Raw genomic sequence first — 17,132 nt, forward strand, 5'->3', positions numbered from 1 at the left:
AAAACTGTCGCGCGTCCAGCTGCCAGCCCGGTAAATTGTGGCTTATGTAAACTATGGCCTATCAAAAGTTATTTTTGATGTGTTCTTTTCATGAGGCATCGTCGTCGTCATCGTTCTCTTTTAGTTTTGGTGGATATTAGGAAAATTGATAATTATATATGGTTCGATATATGTATAATATATATATATAGATTAAAAAAATAGGCTTAAAATTTTTCGTTTTCTTTTGTTTTTTTTTTTTGTTTCGTATAAATTATTTTATATTGGCAACTCTCATTACATTTTGTTAATGCGTATAATTAGTTATGTAGTTGAAAAAATGCTTAAATGTGCAACAACTACTTCAGTTTCGCTGTCATCGCGCACAAGTTGTGATGAAACATAGGGTTATTACACAGCTCTCAACCAATTCTAAATAGTAGTAGGTATAATTTATAGCACAATGTGTATGATATTAGCAGCCAGCCGGTCGAAACTTTATACTTTATACACTGTTACAAACGATTCCCATTATTCGTATGATTTATTTCTCATTTATCCTTGGGGGTTGGGTGGTTGGATGGTCAGAAGGATACACATAATGGCAAAAACAGAAACAGAAAAACAGGAAGCTACTAAGCGACTAAGTTTTTTTTTTGACAAATGAGGGAACAAAATTTTTCACATAATCGCCGCAAGAGTGCATGGTCTAGGCCTAATATCATTGCATTTTTTTTTTGTTTTTTTTTTTCTGCATTATGGATATACATATTTAATTAGAGATGCGTGCGTATGTATGTATATATATATATAGTAACCAGCGATGCAAAAATTAATTTAATTTATGTGGTAGGCATTCACGATAATAATATAATATAAATGTAAATTTTGTTTTAATTGTCTTCAGCTTTGAGACATTTAGGCAAATGTTTTCATTTCATAGTGAATTTGTGTTGTTTCTCTATCAATTTTTTTTTTTTTTTTCAATTTAAGCAATAGGTTGGTTGGTAATTTGTTATTCGTAATAATATAAGTGCTTCTCGCGCGCTTCTAAAAAACATTAAACATAAACTAAAGAGCAATCAATACTCGTTTCGAAGCACAGGACAATTATTCTCTTAAATTATATATTTATATCAAAAATCCGCTTGTTTACAATAATAATAATAGTGCCATCTCGTATATAGATCCATTTGCAAGTGCCTATAGTTACAGTTTAGGTATTGGGCTGCAGCTATAGGCGCACAAATGAGTCTACAATTATTGTTTAGAGTGTAAGTGGATGTGGCTATAAAACGGCTCTGTAATGTGGTTCTTTCTGGTAATTCTTGTAATTCTTGTTTTTATCAAAATCACGTCAAAACGTAAAAAATGCATTCTCAACTTATATGCTTAGAGTTGTATACGTTGCTGTCTACAGAATTGATGTCATGTTTGTATATAAATATTTAAAATTTGTGTGTTTTTTTTTAGTTTTTCATCGGATGCTGCCTAATTATTATTGTTGTGTGTGTAGTTTTGGGAGAGATTTTGCGGTGTAGGGGGTGTGGAGTGTGGAGTGGCTTCCCTCCTTAGATGTTATCTTATTATGAATGATATGGCGTCACATAAGTTGCTGGGAAGATTCCTTTCCTATTGCCGATCTCGCCGTTCCACCAGTTCTCATCGGAGCGATCTGTGACTGTGATGACATCGCCGCGTCTAAAGTCCAATTCGCCGGATTCCTGTGGCACAAAATCGTACAACGCCTGCACAAGCATCTGCAACATAGAATAAGAGAGAAATGGTTTGAATACATGAATATATAATTTGGCCACGTTTGTTTATCGTTTGGATGGGAGTGGGCGTGGGTGTGGGCGTGTTGGGCGCGTTAGCATTGATGACCTCAATGAGTTTTGCGCGAAATATTCATTTTTAGATGAAATTTTTATCACCCTCAGCGTGGGGAGAAGTGAGAACGCACCTCTTCAGGTATCATATCACGCAATTTGACATCCTGCGACCGAGACACGCTCGCCGTCCGATGATATTCGACCAGTTCGTTGAGGGAGTTGAACTTCACCACCCAGAGGAAGAACTTGCTTTGGGCATCGCGCAGAACCTTGAAATGTTGAACACCATCCGGGCATCTGCAGGACAGAGAGATAGAGATATTAGTAAGGATTATAGATTATATTTTAATGACTTACTTGACTGATAAGGAGAAATCGCCGGGACTGGACTCACTGATGCGGATCAAGAAGGCTCCTTCGTGTTTGTTCGACAGCAGTTTCTCGGCATCTGCACGTGTGATGCGACCGTAGTACCAACTAGGAATTATTATATTTGCATAAAATTAAATATATATTTTAATTAAATAATTACTCGTGATTTTTCATTTCTATGTAATTGCTGGGTATGAGACCCTCCTTTCCGTCCAGCTCGGCACGATACCAGTTCGAGTCATCTTCCATATTTAATATCTGAAAGAAAAACATCGTTTTAAGTGATTTTCTTGTGTAATTAAAATAGTAATCAATTGGCAGAGTGGCAGACTAATTCCAATGAACTGAGTTATCCGACCCCCAAGTGTTTTTTTAAATGCCACACCCCTTTTATTATCGCAGCGACAGAGATAAAGGGGGGTGCTTCTCTGGAATCCATTTTCGATAAACAATTTTCAATTGAAATCCCAAACAAAGTGTGTCAGCGAGCAATCAGTGAAGATAGGCTTATGTGCCCTGGAAGGAGAAACACTTCCATTATCTCTCTCTGAACTATTCTCATATCTCATAGAGGTTCCCCTCTAAAAATAAACAGGCGGCATTATGGCCGACATGTGATAAGAATGTTAAGTGAAACGCGGCTCGAAATTTCACTTTTGTGGCTCTTTCTGGCATTTCGCATGCCAGTGACACAACTCATGGGGCTACGTAATCGCAGCACCCGACACCTTCATTTGATTTCATTTCAATGGCCCAGGCCAGTCAGTATTGAAAATTGTATATCTGAGCCAGGGAATTCCCATACTTTAAGGTGGCTTGGCTTGGCTTGGTTGCCAATGTCAGAGAGCTTTATTATTATTTTTTTGCGCTACTGTTTGCTTTTCTGATTCCCCCGCAAAGGTCAGGGGACTAGGCCCACGCAACAGAGTGACTCACAGCTACATTCCATAGGATTACAAGAGCCCCCCCTTAACTGGAAATATGAAATCCCACTGAGTCATGACCTAAACCCTTTTTTTGAACAATAATTCCTTGTTATAGATGTGTTCATTTATCTATTTTTAACAAAAAATCATAAATACTATCGCCTGCCAGTGGTTGGGAGTATTATTTTGACAATTTAGCACCTCCCAAAGGGGGTATAGCTTATGTAAAAGTCAATTATTGCTTTCCAGTTGGCGGCAAACAGGGCCCAGCCGAGTCGAGACTAATTGCCTCCGCTCTATAGCCGTATAGCCATATAGTTCTATAGTTCTAATCCACCCCCCCATGTCCCAATAACCAGGCCCGCATCTGTCACCCACCCGACACACACTGTTCATGGCATATTTATTTTATTTTTAGACTATTTTCAGTTTTCATTCATTGAATACATTAGAAAAGAGCAAAGCAGAGCAATAGCATGCCTAGGAATTCAACATTTTTCTCGCCAGTTCGCCAGTTTGCCAGTCTAGGGATAAGTATTTAAGTTCTAAGTATTTTCAGGCACGTCTGTAGTTTCCATGATTGTTATTATCATATTGTTTTGTATTTTTGTTTTGTGTACTATGCTTATGTAATTGGTTTTCATTGTTTTGCGGGGCAAGCGAAAGTAGATAGAACGTGGCTTTGTGGCACTTCTAACCGAATTCCACTTCGAATGGAAATTAAATGATTTTCAGAAACCAGTTTTGTGGATTCTGAAAATGTATGATGATTCACAAGGCAATCTATCTTTGTATCTGTGAGGTTGTGTATCTGTATCTGTTTTCTCCATCCCGGGAGGCACTATTATCTATCAGTTGTTTACCGACTGATAAGCCTTTGTGGACAGGAGCAATGCACACTCTTCTGACTTGACCTTCTGGTAGCCGCCGATAAGGAGAATGAAGAGAAGAAAGCTTCTTTGGCGAGTCATTGACACCATCAATCAGTACCAGTAGCTGGCTGGCACAGGGCCCTGGGTTCCTGCTGTGACTAACCTACGACAAGGTAGACAGTACCAGCCAGAAGAAGCAACTGCAGCCACAGCAATACAACGAAAATCAGCTTACAATACAGGGCTAGCTAGGGCGGCTCGAGTATCGGGGGAGGGGGCACTGGCAACAAGAAACCGGAAAATTCGCTGGCCAAAACAAAGGGTCTGCTGCCTGCCAGCCAGCCTGCCTGCCTGCCACTTGCATATGTACATATTTTCCCACAAAACTAGGATATAGATGACTTCCGCTCTGAAAACACTCATTAGAAGTATGAATAAGTCTCTAATCTCGAATGAATAATACAGCTATTAGAGAGTATTTGTGCTTCGGTGCATGAGTCATCGTGGTGGTAATCCTTTCGAGACTCTACCTGGGAATGCATGCACCTTTGAACCGATTCTAGCCCTCCGACTTGCCGACTTGGTATGTGGGTTAAGGCAACGACCTGGACCAGGGCGGGGAGTTATATAGCGAATTATGCATGCATACTCGTCCTGCCACTCCCCCCACTGAATAAATCTGCCGATTTTGAAGGCTCACTCACCTTTAGGGTCTGAGTTTTGCGAAAACTCAGCTCGTCGTCGGCAGTCGCTGAGAAGTCGTGCTTGGCGATTGCTTCCATCTTTTGGCAGCTGTTTTTTGTGCGTAATTCCAGATGATTGCGTTTAACTTAAGTTTAGTTTAGATTAGTATATATTTCTATTGCTATTCTGGTTTTTAATTTTTTTTTTTTGTCAGCCTTGTTGCACCTCACACACACACACACACGCGCGCATTCGGCATACACGGCAGGTTGCGATTCTCGGTGGCTATACCCGCTCTAGTGGTGCTGTGAATGTATAAACGATGCGCTATTAGTTTAGCCGCATTATATAAACAATAACTCGTGAATTCCACGGCGCGACGCGATTTTCTGACCGAAATTCTGGAACTTGGGCGAGGAAGCGACGAATTAAAAATACACCGACGACTTGCCCAGGCAGAGAGCAGTGTTACCAGATCTGGCCTTCTCCAAAATTCCCAGCCGCTCTCTCTCTCTCTCTCTATCACTCTCAAAATGGCGGGTGGGCGTGTGTGCTGCTGGCAATGCTGCCGCGGTGACGTTGTTGTTTGTTTTAAAATTACTGGGAAACAAAGTACTATTCCATGCTAAAACACACACGCTAGTCCATAAAGATAATACCGCTTTAAAATTAAAATTTACAATTTCGCCGGAACAATTAATATTAGCGATTAAGACAAACCTCCAACACACACCAAGAGTGTTATTTTTTTTCTCAATAAGTGTTGGGAAACGCAGTAAATTCAGCTGCTAGAGACGAGTATCGTCTAGACGCTGGCCTATCGATTATTAACTGATTTCCCAACACTGGCACTGACGCTTCAAACGCCTCAAAATTTCAATACACCGAGCGCGTCCAACGCTTCGCCATTTTCAAAAAAATAAGAGTGTCCCCAGCCCACTAACGGGTACGAGTAATTGCAGCAGCTCTGTAGTGCCTCATTGGAGTAGCTTCCGGCAAGATGCAGCGTTACAAGGAACTGTACAAGGAGCAGTCGCTGGCCCTGAGCCCGCGCAATCACTGCCAGTCAAATCGGGAACGGCAGCGGGCGGCGCGCGCCAAGCAGCGCGAGGATGTATTCCATAGCAATCGCATCATCAGCATTAGTCCCACTCCAATCAAGGCCAAGCAACCGCCTCCGCCGTCGCCACAAATAGTGGAGGTCAAGGAGAACCTGGTGCCCAAGCAGGAGAAGAGCGAGGAGGCGGAGCAAAAGGTGCCACAGCAGCCAATCTGCACTGAACCAGTCCAGAAGGAGTTGCCGGGGACTACCAAAACAGCCCGACACCAGCAGTTCCTCCAGCGATTCATGCAATGGAAAAATACCAGGAAGGAGGAACGCAAACAGCAGATCCAGGCGCGTCGAGGGGCTATCTCTGCCACAGCCGCCAATCAGACAACTACATTTCACCAATCGAAAGCATTCCAGGCACCCAAAAGCGTCGCAGCTCACCCCGAGGCGGAGGGCAAAAAGGATCCCCCTGTTTTTGTGCCTCCAAAGCGAGCCTCCATATATGTTATTGCCAATCCCACAACTAAAGGCAAAGCCAAGGAGCCCAGTGCAGTGAGATTGGAACCTATAAGAACCCAAAGAGTTGCCACAACGGCAGGAAGCAGGCCCAAGACTACTATACCCACTCCTTCCAGCAAACCGTCAGCCCAACAGCTTTCAAAAACTCCCGCTTTGCGTCAGCCAGTTGGTTTTGCAGCCAAACCACAATCTTTGGCCAAACAGCCACTCAAACCTACATCTGTAAGGCCTCCCACCAACACTTTGCGACCCAGAGTGCCATCGGGGACTGCAGTACGCACCACGATTCCCAAGCCGATGCCAGCTAGACCCGCCATAGTTAGACCGCGACCTCCGTCCGCCTTGCGGATCAAGTCCCAAGCACCTTCAGCGTTAAATGCTCCAGCGCCCGCTCCAAAGCTGGCCAACGTAAGGAACCAGCCGTTTGAAAGGCCCGCAGTAAACAGAGTTGCGGAAGTAAGGGGCGCCAAAATCACAAAACCACAGCCCATTCGTGGAGGTGGAGGGGCAGCTTCGAAATTCAAGGATTCAGCTGCGACAAAGCATATGGCAGTCAATAAGTCCACGAGGATGAAGGCCGGCGTTGAAAAGAAATCCTACATGAATCTTCAAAAGAAAGCGCGCCTAATGCCCGACCTCAAGTCGGAACTGATTGAGGCAGCAACCGTTGAATTACCCCCCAACACTCCGCTAGAGGACCACCATGGCGACAATCCCTTCCTGGCTCAGAATACTTCCACACAGTTTAGGACGCATAATGGCAACGCCAGTCTTGAGGCGGCGTTTGGGGACTTGACTTCTTTGAGTCCCCTGGCTCCGGCCAAAAGCGAAGGAGAGAATTCGGCAAAGAGGCAGTTGCTTCCAGCGGAGGAGGCAGTTCAGAAGCCACTGCCAGCCGCCAAGAAAAAGTTCGACTTTACACGTTACTCAGTGGCTAACACGCCGTTGGAGGATTCTCTAATTTTGGATCCACTTCCGCAAATGAGTAAGGGGATTAGAGGTTTCATAGATACATTATGATATTAACTTACTATTTTAATCCATTTCAGTTCAGGAAGATCAACCAGCAGCTGAGTCGGCGGCGGACAGTACTTTAATATTGAAATCCCAGAATAAATTGGGTGTGTATATGATACTTTTAGTTTTCTTCTCAACATCTCAAAATCAACAGCCTTTTTTTAATGAAATCTAAAAATATCTCAAAATTATTTGTTCCTCAGGAGACTCTGTAGATTCCACTCTAGTGCCTGCGATGGAGAAGACTCCGCCACGTCGCGATTCGTTGCCCAACTATCTGAGCCCGTTTGTTAGCGTTTCGCGAGGCAAGGTGAACTCCCGCAGCGAACGTGAAAAGCGGAATAGCATGTACCTGCCCGACGAGGATGCGCCAGTGGAAGTCCGGAGGGCCATCGAGTCCGTGCTGTACTTCCGTTTGCAGCTGGAAAACGAGGTCAAGAGGCTGCATTCGCTCTGCAGTGAATGGGAGGCTTATAGCCGGGAAAATGAAACTAGATTGATGGAGACGGGTGGCATGGACATGATTAACGTGACCATTGGCCAGACCCGACTACTGACTAGTAAGAAGATGATGCAGTTTAGCGGACTGATCGATCGCTGCGAGGAGGGCGCCACAGGAAAGAACCGAAAGCCGGATGACGGCAGCGAGGACACCAAGCCAGTCCAGCCCGAGGACTTGGAGGGATGGTGGGACATGTTGCGTCTCCAGAGCGAGAACGTTGACAAGCGATTCGATAATCTCAACCATTGGAAGGCAAACGACTGGATCGACCCTGATGCAGTTGTCGAGGAAGTGAAGGAAGCAAAGCCGGAACCCAAGGCAAAACCGAAACTAACGCGCAACATGAAGATCAAATCGAAAGCCAAACCCTCTAGCAGCTTGCAGCAGTTCCTTCGCAAGGCCCACGCCGACATGAAGAAAACTAAAGTGGAGGAAGTGCAGGAGACCAGTAATGCCCCATCCACACCTAAGCGTCGCAGTTCTCGAGTGTTTGTGGTACGCGATCGAAAATCCTTCTCCCCGGCTCGCACGGTCATCCGTATGTCCACTGGCGAGGGACGTACCTCTATCGCTCCCAACGCTCTACTAAAGACGGCGCTGATTGCGGCTGCGGAGCAAAATGTGGCCAATAAAACACCACCAAGGCCACGCGCCTCCATTTTAAAAACACCCGGCACTCTGAAGCGCCAAAATCGAGGAGTCATATTCAGTGCCAAGAAGAAGGTTCGCCGCTTCGAGTTCACCTATGATGAGGGCAACATCAGCGACGGTGGCATCGACAAGCTGGAGGACTGCGAAGAGGACATGTCGCTGGAGGAGCGACGATCCCTTGAAAAGAGAAACGAATCTGGCGAGGATTCTACGGCATCCGCGGGAGAAAACGGACGAACTCCGCGATCATATACGCTGCGCAACCGAAGAGTGCATCTGCGACCCTCATCCGAGTTTATGTAGTTTTTGTGTTAAAAATTTAAATTTCATGTGTTTATACTTTTTTAGTTTTGGATTGTTTGTTAAGAAAATTATAATTTCCAGTTGTGTTAGATTGTAGTAAATTATTAATCCCAAACTGCACCTGGAAGCTGATATGCTGAAAGAGCTTACATAATGAATCGGGATTTTTTTAAATGGTTTGATATTAAAATAAAAATGCATTAATATTATTGATAACAATTTAAAAATTCGATAATAAAGGCTGTTTTTGAATACAGACTAGGGCGGTCCTTTTTCAGCGCTTTCCAGCACTAAGGACAGATTTATTTGTGAATTCACCATATTTTCAATATAAACTTCCGATTTTTATTGAAATTACATTTTAATAATTTTTAAAATTAAAATTACATTCATAATCAATTTGCAGCACACATACAACTTTCTTAAAAACATTTTCGCGCCCCGATTGGCAGCCCCGTTTTCCAACACTACTGTTATCGCACTTTTCCGATAAGCACCGTTGCAACCTTGATTTTTCAACTTTGATAAATTTTATGTCTCATCAACATGCAGTGGCAGCGAGTGGAGTAAAATTTAAATTAAATTTTGAATTTGGTGTTCGAATTAAGTGCAATCACCTGGAAATAGGTGCCCAAATGAAAGCGCAATTAGGAGTGAGAGTGTCGTGCATGCATATACATTGATTAGCTGTGACCGCTTTGCCCGTGACGCCGAGAGTTCATTCGCATTTGTTATAGCACCGGAGAAATTTTCATTTTGTTTTGCCCTGCTGTGTGCGGAATCAAAACAAAGCTGCACGTTACCTTTGGACTAACGCCACTTTGAGTAATAAAAAACGCCAATAATATGGATACTGCTGATAGCAACTTGGGTAAGTCGTTTTAATTCGTATTTGAAATTGAATTTTCAAGTACAGCGTGTACCTAGCATGGCAGTTGGCCCACGTCCCCGGGCCACTGGCGCGCAAATGTTACCCTTCCTGCGCCTGCCCCTTAGCCGCGAAATTCACCCCTGGCAGGGTTTCAAATGACCACAATGATGTCTTATTTGGACGCATTGAGGGTTTTGACTTTGTCAATAAGCTATATTTATAGTTTTTTAAAAATATTCTTCGACCTGCTGACGAAACGAAAGTGCTTTTAACGAAGTGGGAACATCCCAATCAAATATCCCATCAAGCCTTGCCAGACTGTTGGACACATGGACGCTTCTATGTGTTTGTGTGGGTGTTTTGGTGGGGTACAGTCTTGAGGTCTGTTTTTGACTGCTCTATTTAAATGCCATAATTGTGATATTTATCGAGATATATTAAATATTTCGCACATGCGATTATGCAAGAGTTGCCAAATGCTAATTGGCTAAAGACGCAATTATGTTGGAAGCTGAGAAAAACGCGCACAAAATAATTTCCCTGGATAACGTCAGAAAGAGCTGCCAATGCGCTGCAAAACAGTGAACAGTGGGCTATCGATAAATTTAAGCTAGATGGCAACTCTGTCCGCAGCACATTTCAGGGTTTACGCAATTTCTAGCCGTGCTAAGATTTTCCTTCAAGACCTGTAAAAAGGCCCCACACTAAACTCGTAAGTGCCTTGGCGTTATATTGTTTTGCAACACCATCTTTAAAAGGCACTTTCCCAGTTAAAAGCACTACAGGAGAGCCAGCGGAAGCCCAGAACCATGTCACATGCATTTGCCGCCGCTGTCTGCCGGTCCGCCGCCCCCCTGGCTCTGCGATGCAGCCGGAGGACCATGAGCTCCTCCACGGCAAGAATGCTGCGCCTAGCTACGGTCACCACTGCTTCCTCCGCTGCCCACAAGAACTGGCACCGCCAGGGACTTCTCGCCGCCAACACCGGCAACCTGCAGCAGTACCTGCGCCAATACGCCAACGAGAAAAAGGTGTTCGAGCGCACCAAGCCTCACTGCAACGTGGGCACCATCGGCCATGTGGATCACGGCAAGACCACCCTGACAGCGGCCATCACCAAGGTACTGGCCGACAAGCAGCTGGCCGAGAGCAAAAAGTACAACGAGATCGACAATGCCCCGGAGGAGAAGGCGCGTGGTATCACCATTAATGTGGCCCACGTCGAGTACCAGACGGAGACCCGTCATTACGGACACACCGATTGCCCCGGTCATGCGGATTACATCAAGAACATGATCACTGGCACGGCCCAGATGGACGGCGCTATCCTGGTCGTAGCTGCCACCGATGGTGCTATGCCTCAAACCCGCGAACACATGCTGCTGGCCAAGCAGATCGGCATCGACCACATCGTGGTCTTCATCAACAAGGTGGATGCCGCCGATCAGGAGATGGTGGATCTGGTGGAAATGGAGATCCGTGAGCTGTTAACTGAGATGGGCTATGATGGTGATAAGATTCCGGTCGTCAAGGGTTCCGCCTTGTGCGCTTTGGAAGACAAGAGCCCTGAAATCGGCAAGGAGGCTATCCTGAAGCTGCTGCAGGAGGTGGACAGCTTCATCCCAACACCCGTTCGTGAGCTGGATAAACCTTTCCTGCTGCCCGTGGAGAATGTTTACTCGATTCCCGGACGAGGTACTGTTGTCACCGGTCGCCTGGAGCGCGGTGTGGTGAAGAAGGGCATGGAGTGCGAGTTCGTCGGTTACAACAAGGTGCTCAAGTCGACGGTGACTGGCGTGGAGATGTTCCATCAAATTCTGGAGGAGGCCCAGGCCGGCGACCAGCTGGGAGCTTTGGTGCGTGGCGTCAAACGCGACGATATCAAGCGCGGAATGGTCATGTGCAAGCCCGGCAGTGTCAAGGCTCTCGACCAGCTGGAGGCGCAGGTGTACATTTTGTCTAAGGACGAAGGTGGCCGCACCAAACCCTTCATGTCCTTCATCCAGCTTCAAATGTTCTCGCGTACGTGGGATTGCGCCGTCCAAGTGCAGATCCCCGACAAGGACATGGTCATGCCCGGCGAGGACACCAAGCTGATTCTGCGCCTCATCCGTCCCATGGTGCTGGAGCAGGGCCAGCGCTTCACACTGCGTGACGGTAACCTGACGCTGGGCACCGGTGTGGTCACCAAGATCATGCCCGGTCTGACAGAGACGCAGCGTTCCGAACTGACCGAAGGCAAGAAGGCGCGGGAGAAGAAGGTGGCCGCCAAGAAGTAGACATCCTTGCAAGCAGGACGCTGTCAGTCATTAATAAAATCATATTCTTAAGCGATTTTTATGCATATTGTATAAGTTTTGGGCGCTTCAATCACAGTCGAGATAATAAACCCCAACCCCAATCGAAGTTAGATATTTATTTTTCTTTATATCACCAAGTGTTATTTTAAAGTTGGCGCACTGTCAATCGAATTGTTTGAAAATTATCGATATTAATTCGTGATATCGTTAGATCCCCTGATAAAAACCCAGTGTTGATAAACGGCTCATTGCAACCGCCTCTACAGCAGCTGATGATAAAGAAAATTTTGAAATTGAATTGAAAAATTACAAAAAATGACAAGTAACCGCCTTAGCTATACCTCGGGTATAATGTAATATAATCAACTTATTGGCAATGTGAATAATATGACTTTTTTATTTCAGAATTCCTCGATGACAACACTCCCCTGCCCGAGCTGAGTTTTGAAGATTTAATGGAACCCACGGCGGAAAAGGGCGGTCAGCACATGGACAACGATGCGAGGGGCTCCGATGACAATGTCGTCGAAGGAGAAGATGACTCCCTGAATACACCACAGTTTAAAAAAACAGTTCCGGAAAAACGGAACCACACTCCCGGAGTGACCGTTCTGAAATCGCATGCCATTAAAGTGGTCACAGCAGGTTCGGGTTCCACGGTTGCCAGTGGATCAGCAACCACCTCATTAAATCCAAACAAACCACAAATAACGGACGTAAAGATCCTGAACAAATTGAAGCCGATCGTCACTAGCAATACACTTAAAATAGGAAGCACTACTATAGCCTCGACATCATCCACTGCTGGCGGGACATCCAAAACTCTGAGCAGCATGACACAAATCAAGACACCCGACGGAAGGGTGCTCTTTGTCCAGAAGTCTATTCCCGGCACACCGTCTACATCCGCGAAAACATTGGTGACCGGCTCACCAACCGGTAGCATTCGGCGTATTGTGGCTCCGACTGGAATTCAGAAGGCAGTTCTCTCCAAAGGCGTGGCCGTGGCTGGCACGGGTTTGGTTAAGGCTGCAGTGCCGGGCCGCCTGTCGAACTCTGGCATTACCCTTAAGGGTATTACTTCAGTGGCTGGGGGCAGTGCAAAGCCATCGCCCTCATCCACCGCCTCTCCCTCAACGACGGGTCAGCCCGCCAAATTTCAGGTTGTCCGGACGGCCGATGGGAAAATCATAAAAATCAATCAATCTGGTCCATCGGTGGTGCTGAATGCCAAGCCGCAGACGACAGTTGCGGCAGCTGCTCCATCTGTTAAGCCTACCACCACTGGCAATGTGGTGGTCAGTAAATCAGGAAGTCAAGTGGTGCTCAAGACGACACCTGCGCCCAAACAAGTGCTGACTGCCAGCCCGACTCCCACGACACCCAGCAAAATGGTGGTCCAGAGTGGAGGCAAACAAATTTTGGTGTCCAGCAAAAATATCATAAAGCTGTCACCGAAGTCACCGGGCACCAGCACAGCTTCCTCCGCAGGTAGTCCATCTGTGAGTGGTTTGCATGCCATTCAGTTGCCAGGAAAAGGTGGAGTACAGTATGTAAGGGTTCTGTCCAACAAGGGAGCCACAGCCGGAGCCACTGCAGCTACGACATCGAAGTCCACTCCTGGCGGGCAGAAGATCACCTTATTGCGATCACCGGCGGGAGCAGCTTCGACCTCTACCATATCGGCTTCTCCTGCTGCTACTTCGGTAGCTGGAAGCAAGGCAGGTCCTAGCCCGGCCAACAAGATTGTCGTGAAGTCCGCGGGAGGTAGTATTGTGCCATTGCCCTCCGTGCAGACATTCGTCTCCAAGGTGAGTAGATTTATTACCGATTTAATCGTAAATCTTCTAAATCTATGTATGCTTCTTGCAGCGTGCGCTGAGCGCCACTCCCAATGCAACCAAGGTGTCAACAACTGAGGTGAACCAGGATTCCATCCGAAAGCACCGGCTCACAGATCTCAACACACAGTTAAAACATATCTCCACGGGCAGCGATGCCAACGATACCAGCGACACGGGTCCGGACGCCAAGAAACCACGCTACGTGATTACCATGCAGCAGGGCAAACCCCAGTTGCAGACTACCACGCCATCGGGTTCGAATCTCGTTGGACGCTCGCCCGATAAAGAGAGCCCCAGTGCACCGAAGAAGATATACAATGTTATCAAGTCGGCGGGCGGCAATGGGGTGAAGTACATGATTCGTAATCCGCAGACGATGACACACGCCATGCGACGTGGGTACACGGGGTATATGGACAACAAAATGCGGACGTCATTGGCGGCAACCAAGCAACGCTTAAACCAGGCGAATCCCCAGCAGAAGAAGCAGCTTCAAGTGCAGGCGCAGGCCAAGCAAAGGATCAGGCAGCAGCAGCTGCAGAATCAGCAGGCCAAGGGCCAAGACTCCGGCTCACAAGGGCTACCAACACAAGGATCGCAGTACCTGAAGGTATTGGGGCCCACCAAGCCGCTCTACGATACTCTGAAACCACCGGCCACCGGTACAGGAGCGGCCATCGATGCGCTGGGTGGTCTGGGTGCGTCTCGGAGAAAGCATTGCAATTGCAGCAAGTCACAGTGCCTGAAGCTTTATTGCGACTGCTTTGCCAATGGAGAGTTCTGTCAGAACTGCACCTGCAAGGACTGCTTCAACAATCTTGACTACGAGGTGGAGCGAGAGCGAGCCATTCGGAGTTGTCTGGACCGTAATCCAAGCGCCTTCAAGTGAGTTATCTTGCAAACCTTTTTTTGATCGAGTTTAATGATTAATTTTCTTGTAGACCCAAAATCACGGCTCCGAATTCGGGGGATATGCGGCTGCATAACAAGGGCTGCAACTGTAAGAGATCTGGCTGCCTTAAAAACTACTGTGAATGCTACGAGGCAAAGATTCCTTGTACCAGCATATGCAAATGCGTGGGTAAGTACGACTAGCACTATTAATCTGATGACGAAACTAAACTTATGGCCTTTCAGGTTGTCGCAATATGGAAGATCGTCCGGATGTTGACATGGACTCATTGGACGGTGTGGTGGGTGCGCAGCAGAGCAAAGCCAAAGGTGCCAAGGATAAAAAGAAGATCGAAAATCGTTCGAATCTCTATCTCACGAACGACGTGATCGAGGCCACCATTATGTGCATGATATCGCGAATAGTGATGCATGAAAAACATAGTTTACCCATTGAGGACACCGAGCGCGAGGTGATGGAGGAGCTGGGCGAAAGTCTGAATCAAATTATTTTGTATGCCAAGGGGAAGCACGACACCTCCCAGCTGGATGACTCCAAGGCGACTGCTGAGGCATAACTCCTATTGTTTTAGATACACGTGAATTAGTTTAAGGTTTAAAACGTTCTTGACATTTTGCAAACTATCATTTTTCTGGCTTTCTAAAAGTTGACCCTATCGTGAACAATCTACGCATATACAAAATGTATATACCATACATAGCAAATTTCAGAATTAGGACTACTATATTATGCACTCATATATATATATATATACACGCCGGACTTTACCAAGGCGCTGCGAAATACCAATTGCTTAAGTTTGAAACATGTTCTATTGAATTCGATGTAAATATTAAGAAAACCACCACCCAATAAAGTTTAAATGTAAATTGTACAAAAGCTGTAAGTTGTTTCTCTGTCTCGTTTCAAAGAATAAAAAGAGTGGAATGTTTTGTAGCTTGTTTATTCACCAACAACTTCAGTTACATATTTGTATTTAGCATTTGCAATTGTTCCAATTTTGTATTTTTGTTTGTTTTTTGTTTTGTATGATGGGCGAGTATATAACTCAACGCAATTTCGTTTGGTTTTCCCGATATCGGTATCAGCTTAGTTAGCAATATCTCTTAGTTAGAAATAAACATGTTACGTCCAATGACTAGAACATAGGTATACATATATTTAACTTTTTTGGAATAGATTATCGTATTTAAATTTAAATGTTTGCAGTATATTCTACTTGGTCATCAATTTGTCGTTACAAATAGTAGGTTCGTGTTCTGGTTTCTCCCGGTTCTCACCCTATAAACATGGCATGGCATGACATGAGTAGCTTCAAGGTATTATTTTCGAGTAAAAATGTGATAATCGTCTAAGGACTATAGTACATACATATTCGTATTGGATTATAATATTTTAATATATTTAATAGTTAGATTATTTTTGACTAATATGCTCGCGCTAAACTATAGTTTTTGAATATTTGCGGTCATTCGAAGACGAACTTTTGAGAGAGAGTATGTGTGTGTGATTATCTTAGGTTGCAAATACATACAGTAATTAGTAATTATTTAAATATAGTTAGTATATAGTGTAAGAGTAGTGATTATTTTGAATACTGTGCACAAAACGCTTTGGTTAGTTAGTTTGTAGCATTGTTTGTTTGACCCCATACCAGCTTTTTTGGATTGTTTTTTGTAATTCGTATAACACTTATGCAACATTTGAACATAGTTAGGCAACAATAACGACTGGAATATTTGATATACTGATTAATAATACATAGGATAGTATTTATTTAAGTAGTCACTATAATTATACGCTATATTGTCTAATTCACACGTTTATATGGAATGCTGAGTCCCTCCATTTATGTCATCATGGCGGAGGACCAAAGCATAAACTTACACAACAATCTTTATGAAAACCGAACAAAACCATTTTTTTATTTTCGATATTGTATTTGGATACCTGTTGCTCACCCTGTACAATGTCATTTGTACTAAATATTAACTATTATGAGAAGAAGTGCTTTTTAAAGAGTTTCCATTAGCTAATTATATAAGAACGCGTGTTGCATGATTGAATTCGGCAATTCTTCGAAGCGTGTGGAAAGTCGTACGACACTCTTGTGTGCCATCTTTGGATTGAGATATTTTCTTTTAGGGATTAGGTATCTTTATAGGTCTTCTTCACAACAATGATAATCAGCAAGTATTTCAGCTATGCGTATGTACAATTTGTCAATATAACCTCATTGTATACCTGCGATTAACTACATTTTGTTGGCCTTTTTGTCTTTTGTGTGTCAACTGACCATTTCGGCCATTACAGAGTTTTTTCTTTTTCTTTAAATAATTTTAAATATTTAAGGCTGAAGTGTGCGAAATATTGTTTTTCTAAATGCCCAAAAACTGGCAGATTTTGCATTTAAAATTTAGGATTTTACACGAACTCGCAACGCGAAAGGACACTTGCAGCCATTCAAGTGACCCGCGATTATATCCTGAGGATCCA

General features: G+C 44.8%; 4 protein-coding genes across 5 annotated transcripts; 3 read left to right on the plus strand and 1 right to left on the minus strand.

Annotated features, from left to right (window-relative positions):
• Window positions 1-1,319: 1,319 nt before the first annotated feature.
• LOC6494044 (growth factor receptor-bound protein 2) lies at window positions 1,320-5,459 on the minus strand. Its single transcript, XM_032450361.1, has 6 exons — window positions 5,386-5,459; window positions 4,686-4,970; window positions 2,344-2,441; window positions 2,169-2,288; window positions 1,943-2,108; window positions 1,320-1,739 (listed from the first exon to the last, which is right to left on the minus strand). The coding sequence occupies exons 2-6, from the start codon at window positions 4,761-4,763 to the stop codon at window positions 1,566-1,568; spliced, it is 636 nt and encodes a 211-aa protein (XP_032306252.1). The 5' UTR covers window positions 4,764-4,970; window positions 5,386-5,459; the 3' UTR covers window positions 1,320-1,565.
• Window positions 5,460-5,511: 52 nt separating this feature from the next.
• On the plus strand, window positions 5,512-8,935 carry LOC6496533 (guanylate kinase-associated protein mars). The gene is made up of 3 exons (XM_001961054.4): window positions 5,512-7,220; window positions 7,285-7,356; window positions 7,456-8,935. Exons 1-3 carry the CDS (start codon window positions 5,666-5,668, stop codon window positions 8,706-8,708), a joined length of 2,880 nt encoding a protein of 959 aa, XP_001961090.1. The 5' UTR covers window positions 5,512-5,665; the 3' UTR covers window positions 8,709-8,935.
• A 260-nt stretch (window positions 8,936-9,195) lies between these two features.
• Window positions 9,196-16,961, plus strand: LOC6496535 (protein lin-54 homolog). Of its 2 annotated transcripts, none has more exons than XM_014908384.3 (5): window positions 9,196-9,579; window positions 12,285-13,690; window positions 13,752-14,608; window positions 14,665-14,804; window positions 14,861-16,961. In XM_014908384.3, exons 1-5 carry the CDS (start codon window positions 9,555-9,557, stop codon window positions 15,190-15,192), a joined length of 2,760 nt encoding a protein of 919 aa, XP_014763870.1. In that variant the 5' UTR covers window positions 9,196-9,554; the 3' UTR covers window positions 15,193-16,961. The 2 variants fall into 2 exon arrangements, with proteins under 2 accessions (XP_014763870.1, XP_001961092.1); XM_001961056.4 differs by lacking the exon at window positions 9,196-9,579 and adding an exon at window positions 12,107-12,225.
• LOC6496534 (elongation factor Tu) lies at window positions 10,143-11,985 on the plus strand. Its single transcript, XM_001961055.4, has 2 exons — window positions 10,143-10,291; window positions 10,350-11,985. The coding sequence occupies exon 2, from the start codon at window positions 10,389-10,391 to the stop codon at window positions 11,856-11,858; it is 1,470 nt and encodes a 489-aa protein (XP_001961091.1). The 5' UTR covers window positions 10,143-10,291; window positions 10,350-10,388; the 3' UTR covers window positions 11,859-11,985.
• Window positions 16,962-17,132: the final 171 nt, after the last annotated feature.

This window comes from Drosophila ananassae, chromosome 3L (genome assembly GCF_017639315.1).
Source record: "Drosophila ananassae strain 14024-0371.13 chromosome 3L, ASM1763931v2, whole genome shotgun sequence".
NCBI classification, from domain to species: domain Eukaryota; kingdom Metazoa; phylum Arthropoda; class Insecta; order Diptera; family Drosophilidae; genus Drosophila; species Drosophila ananassae.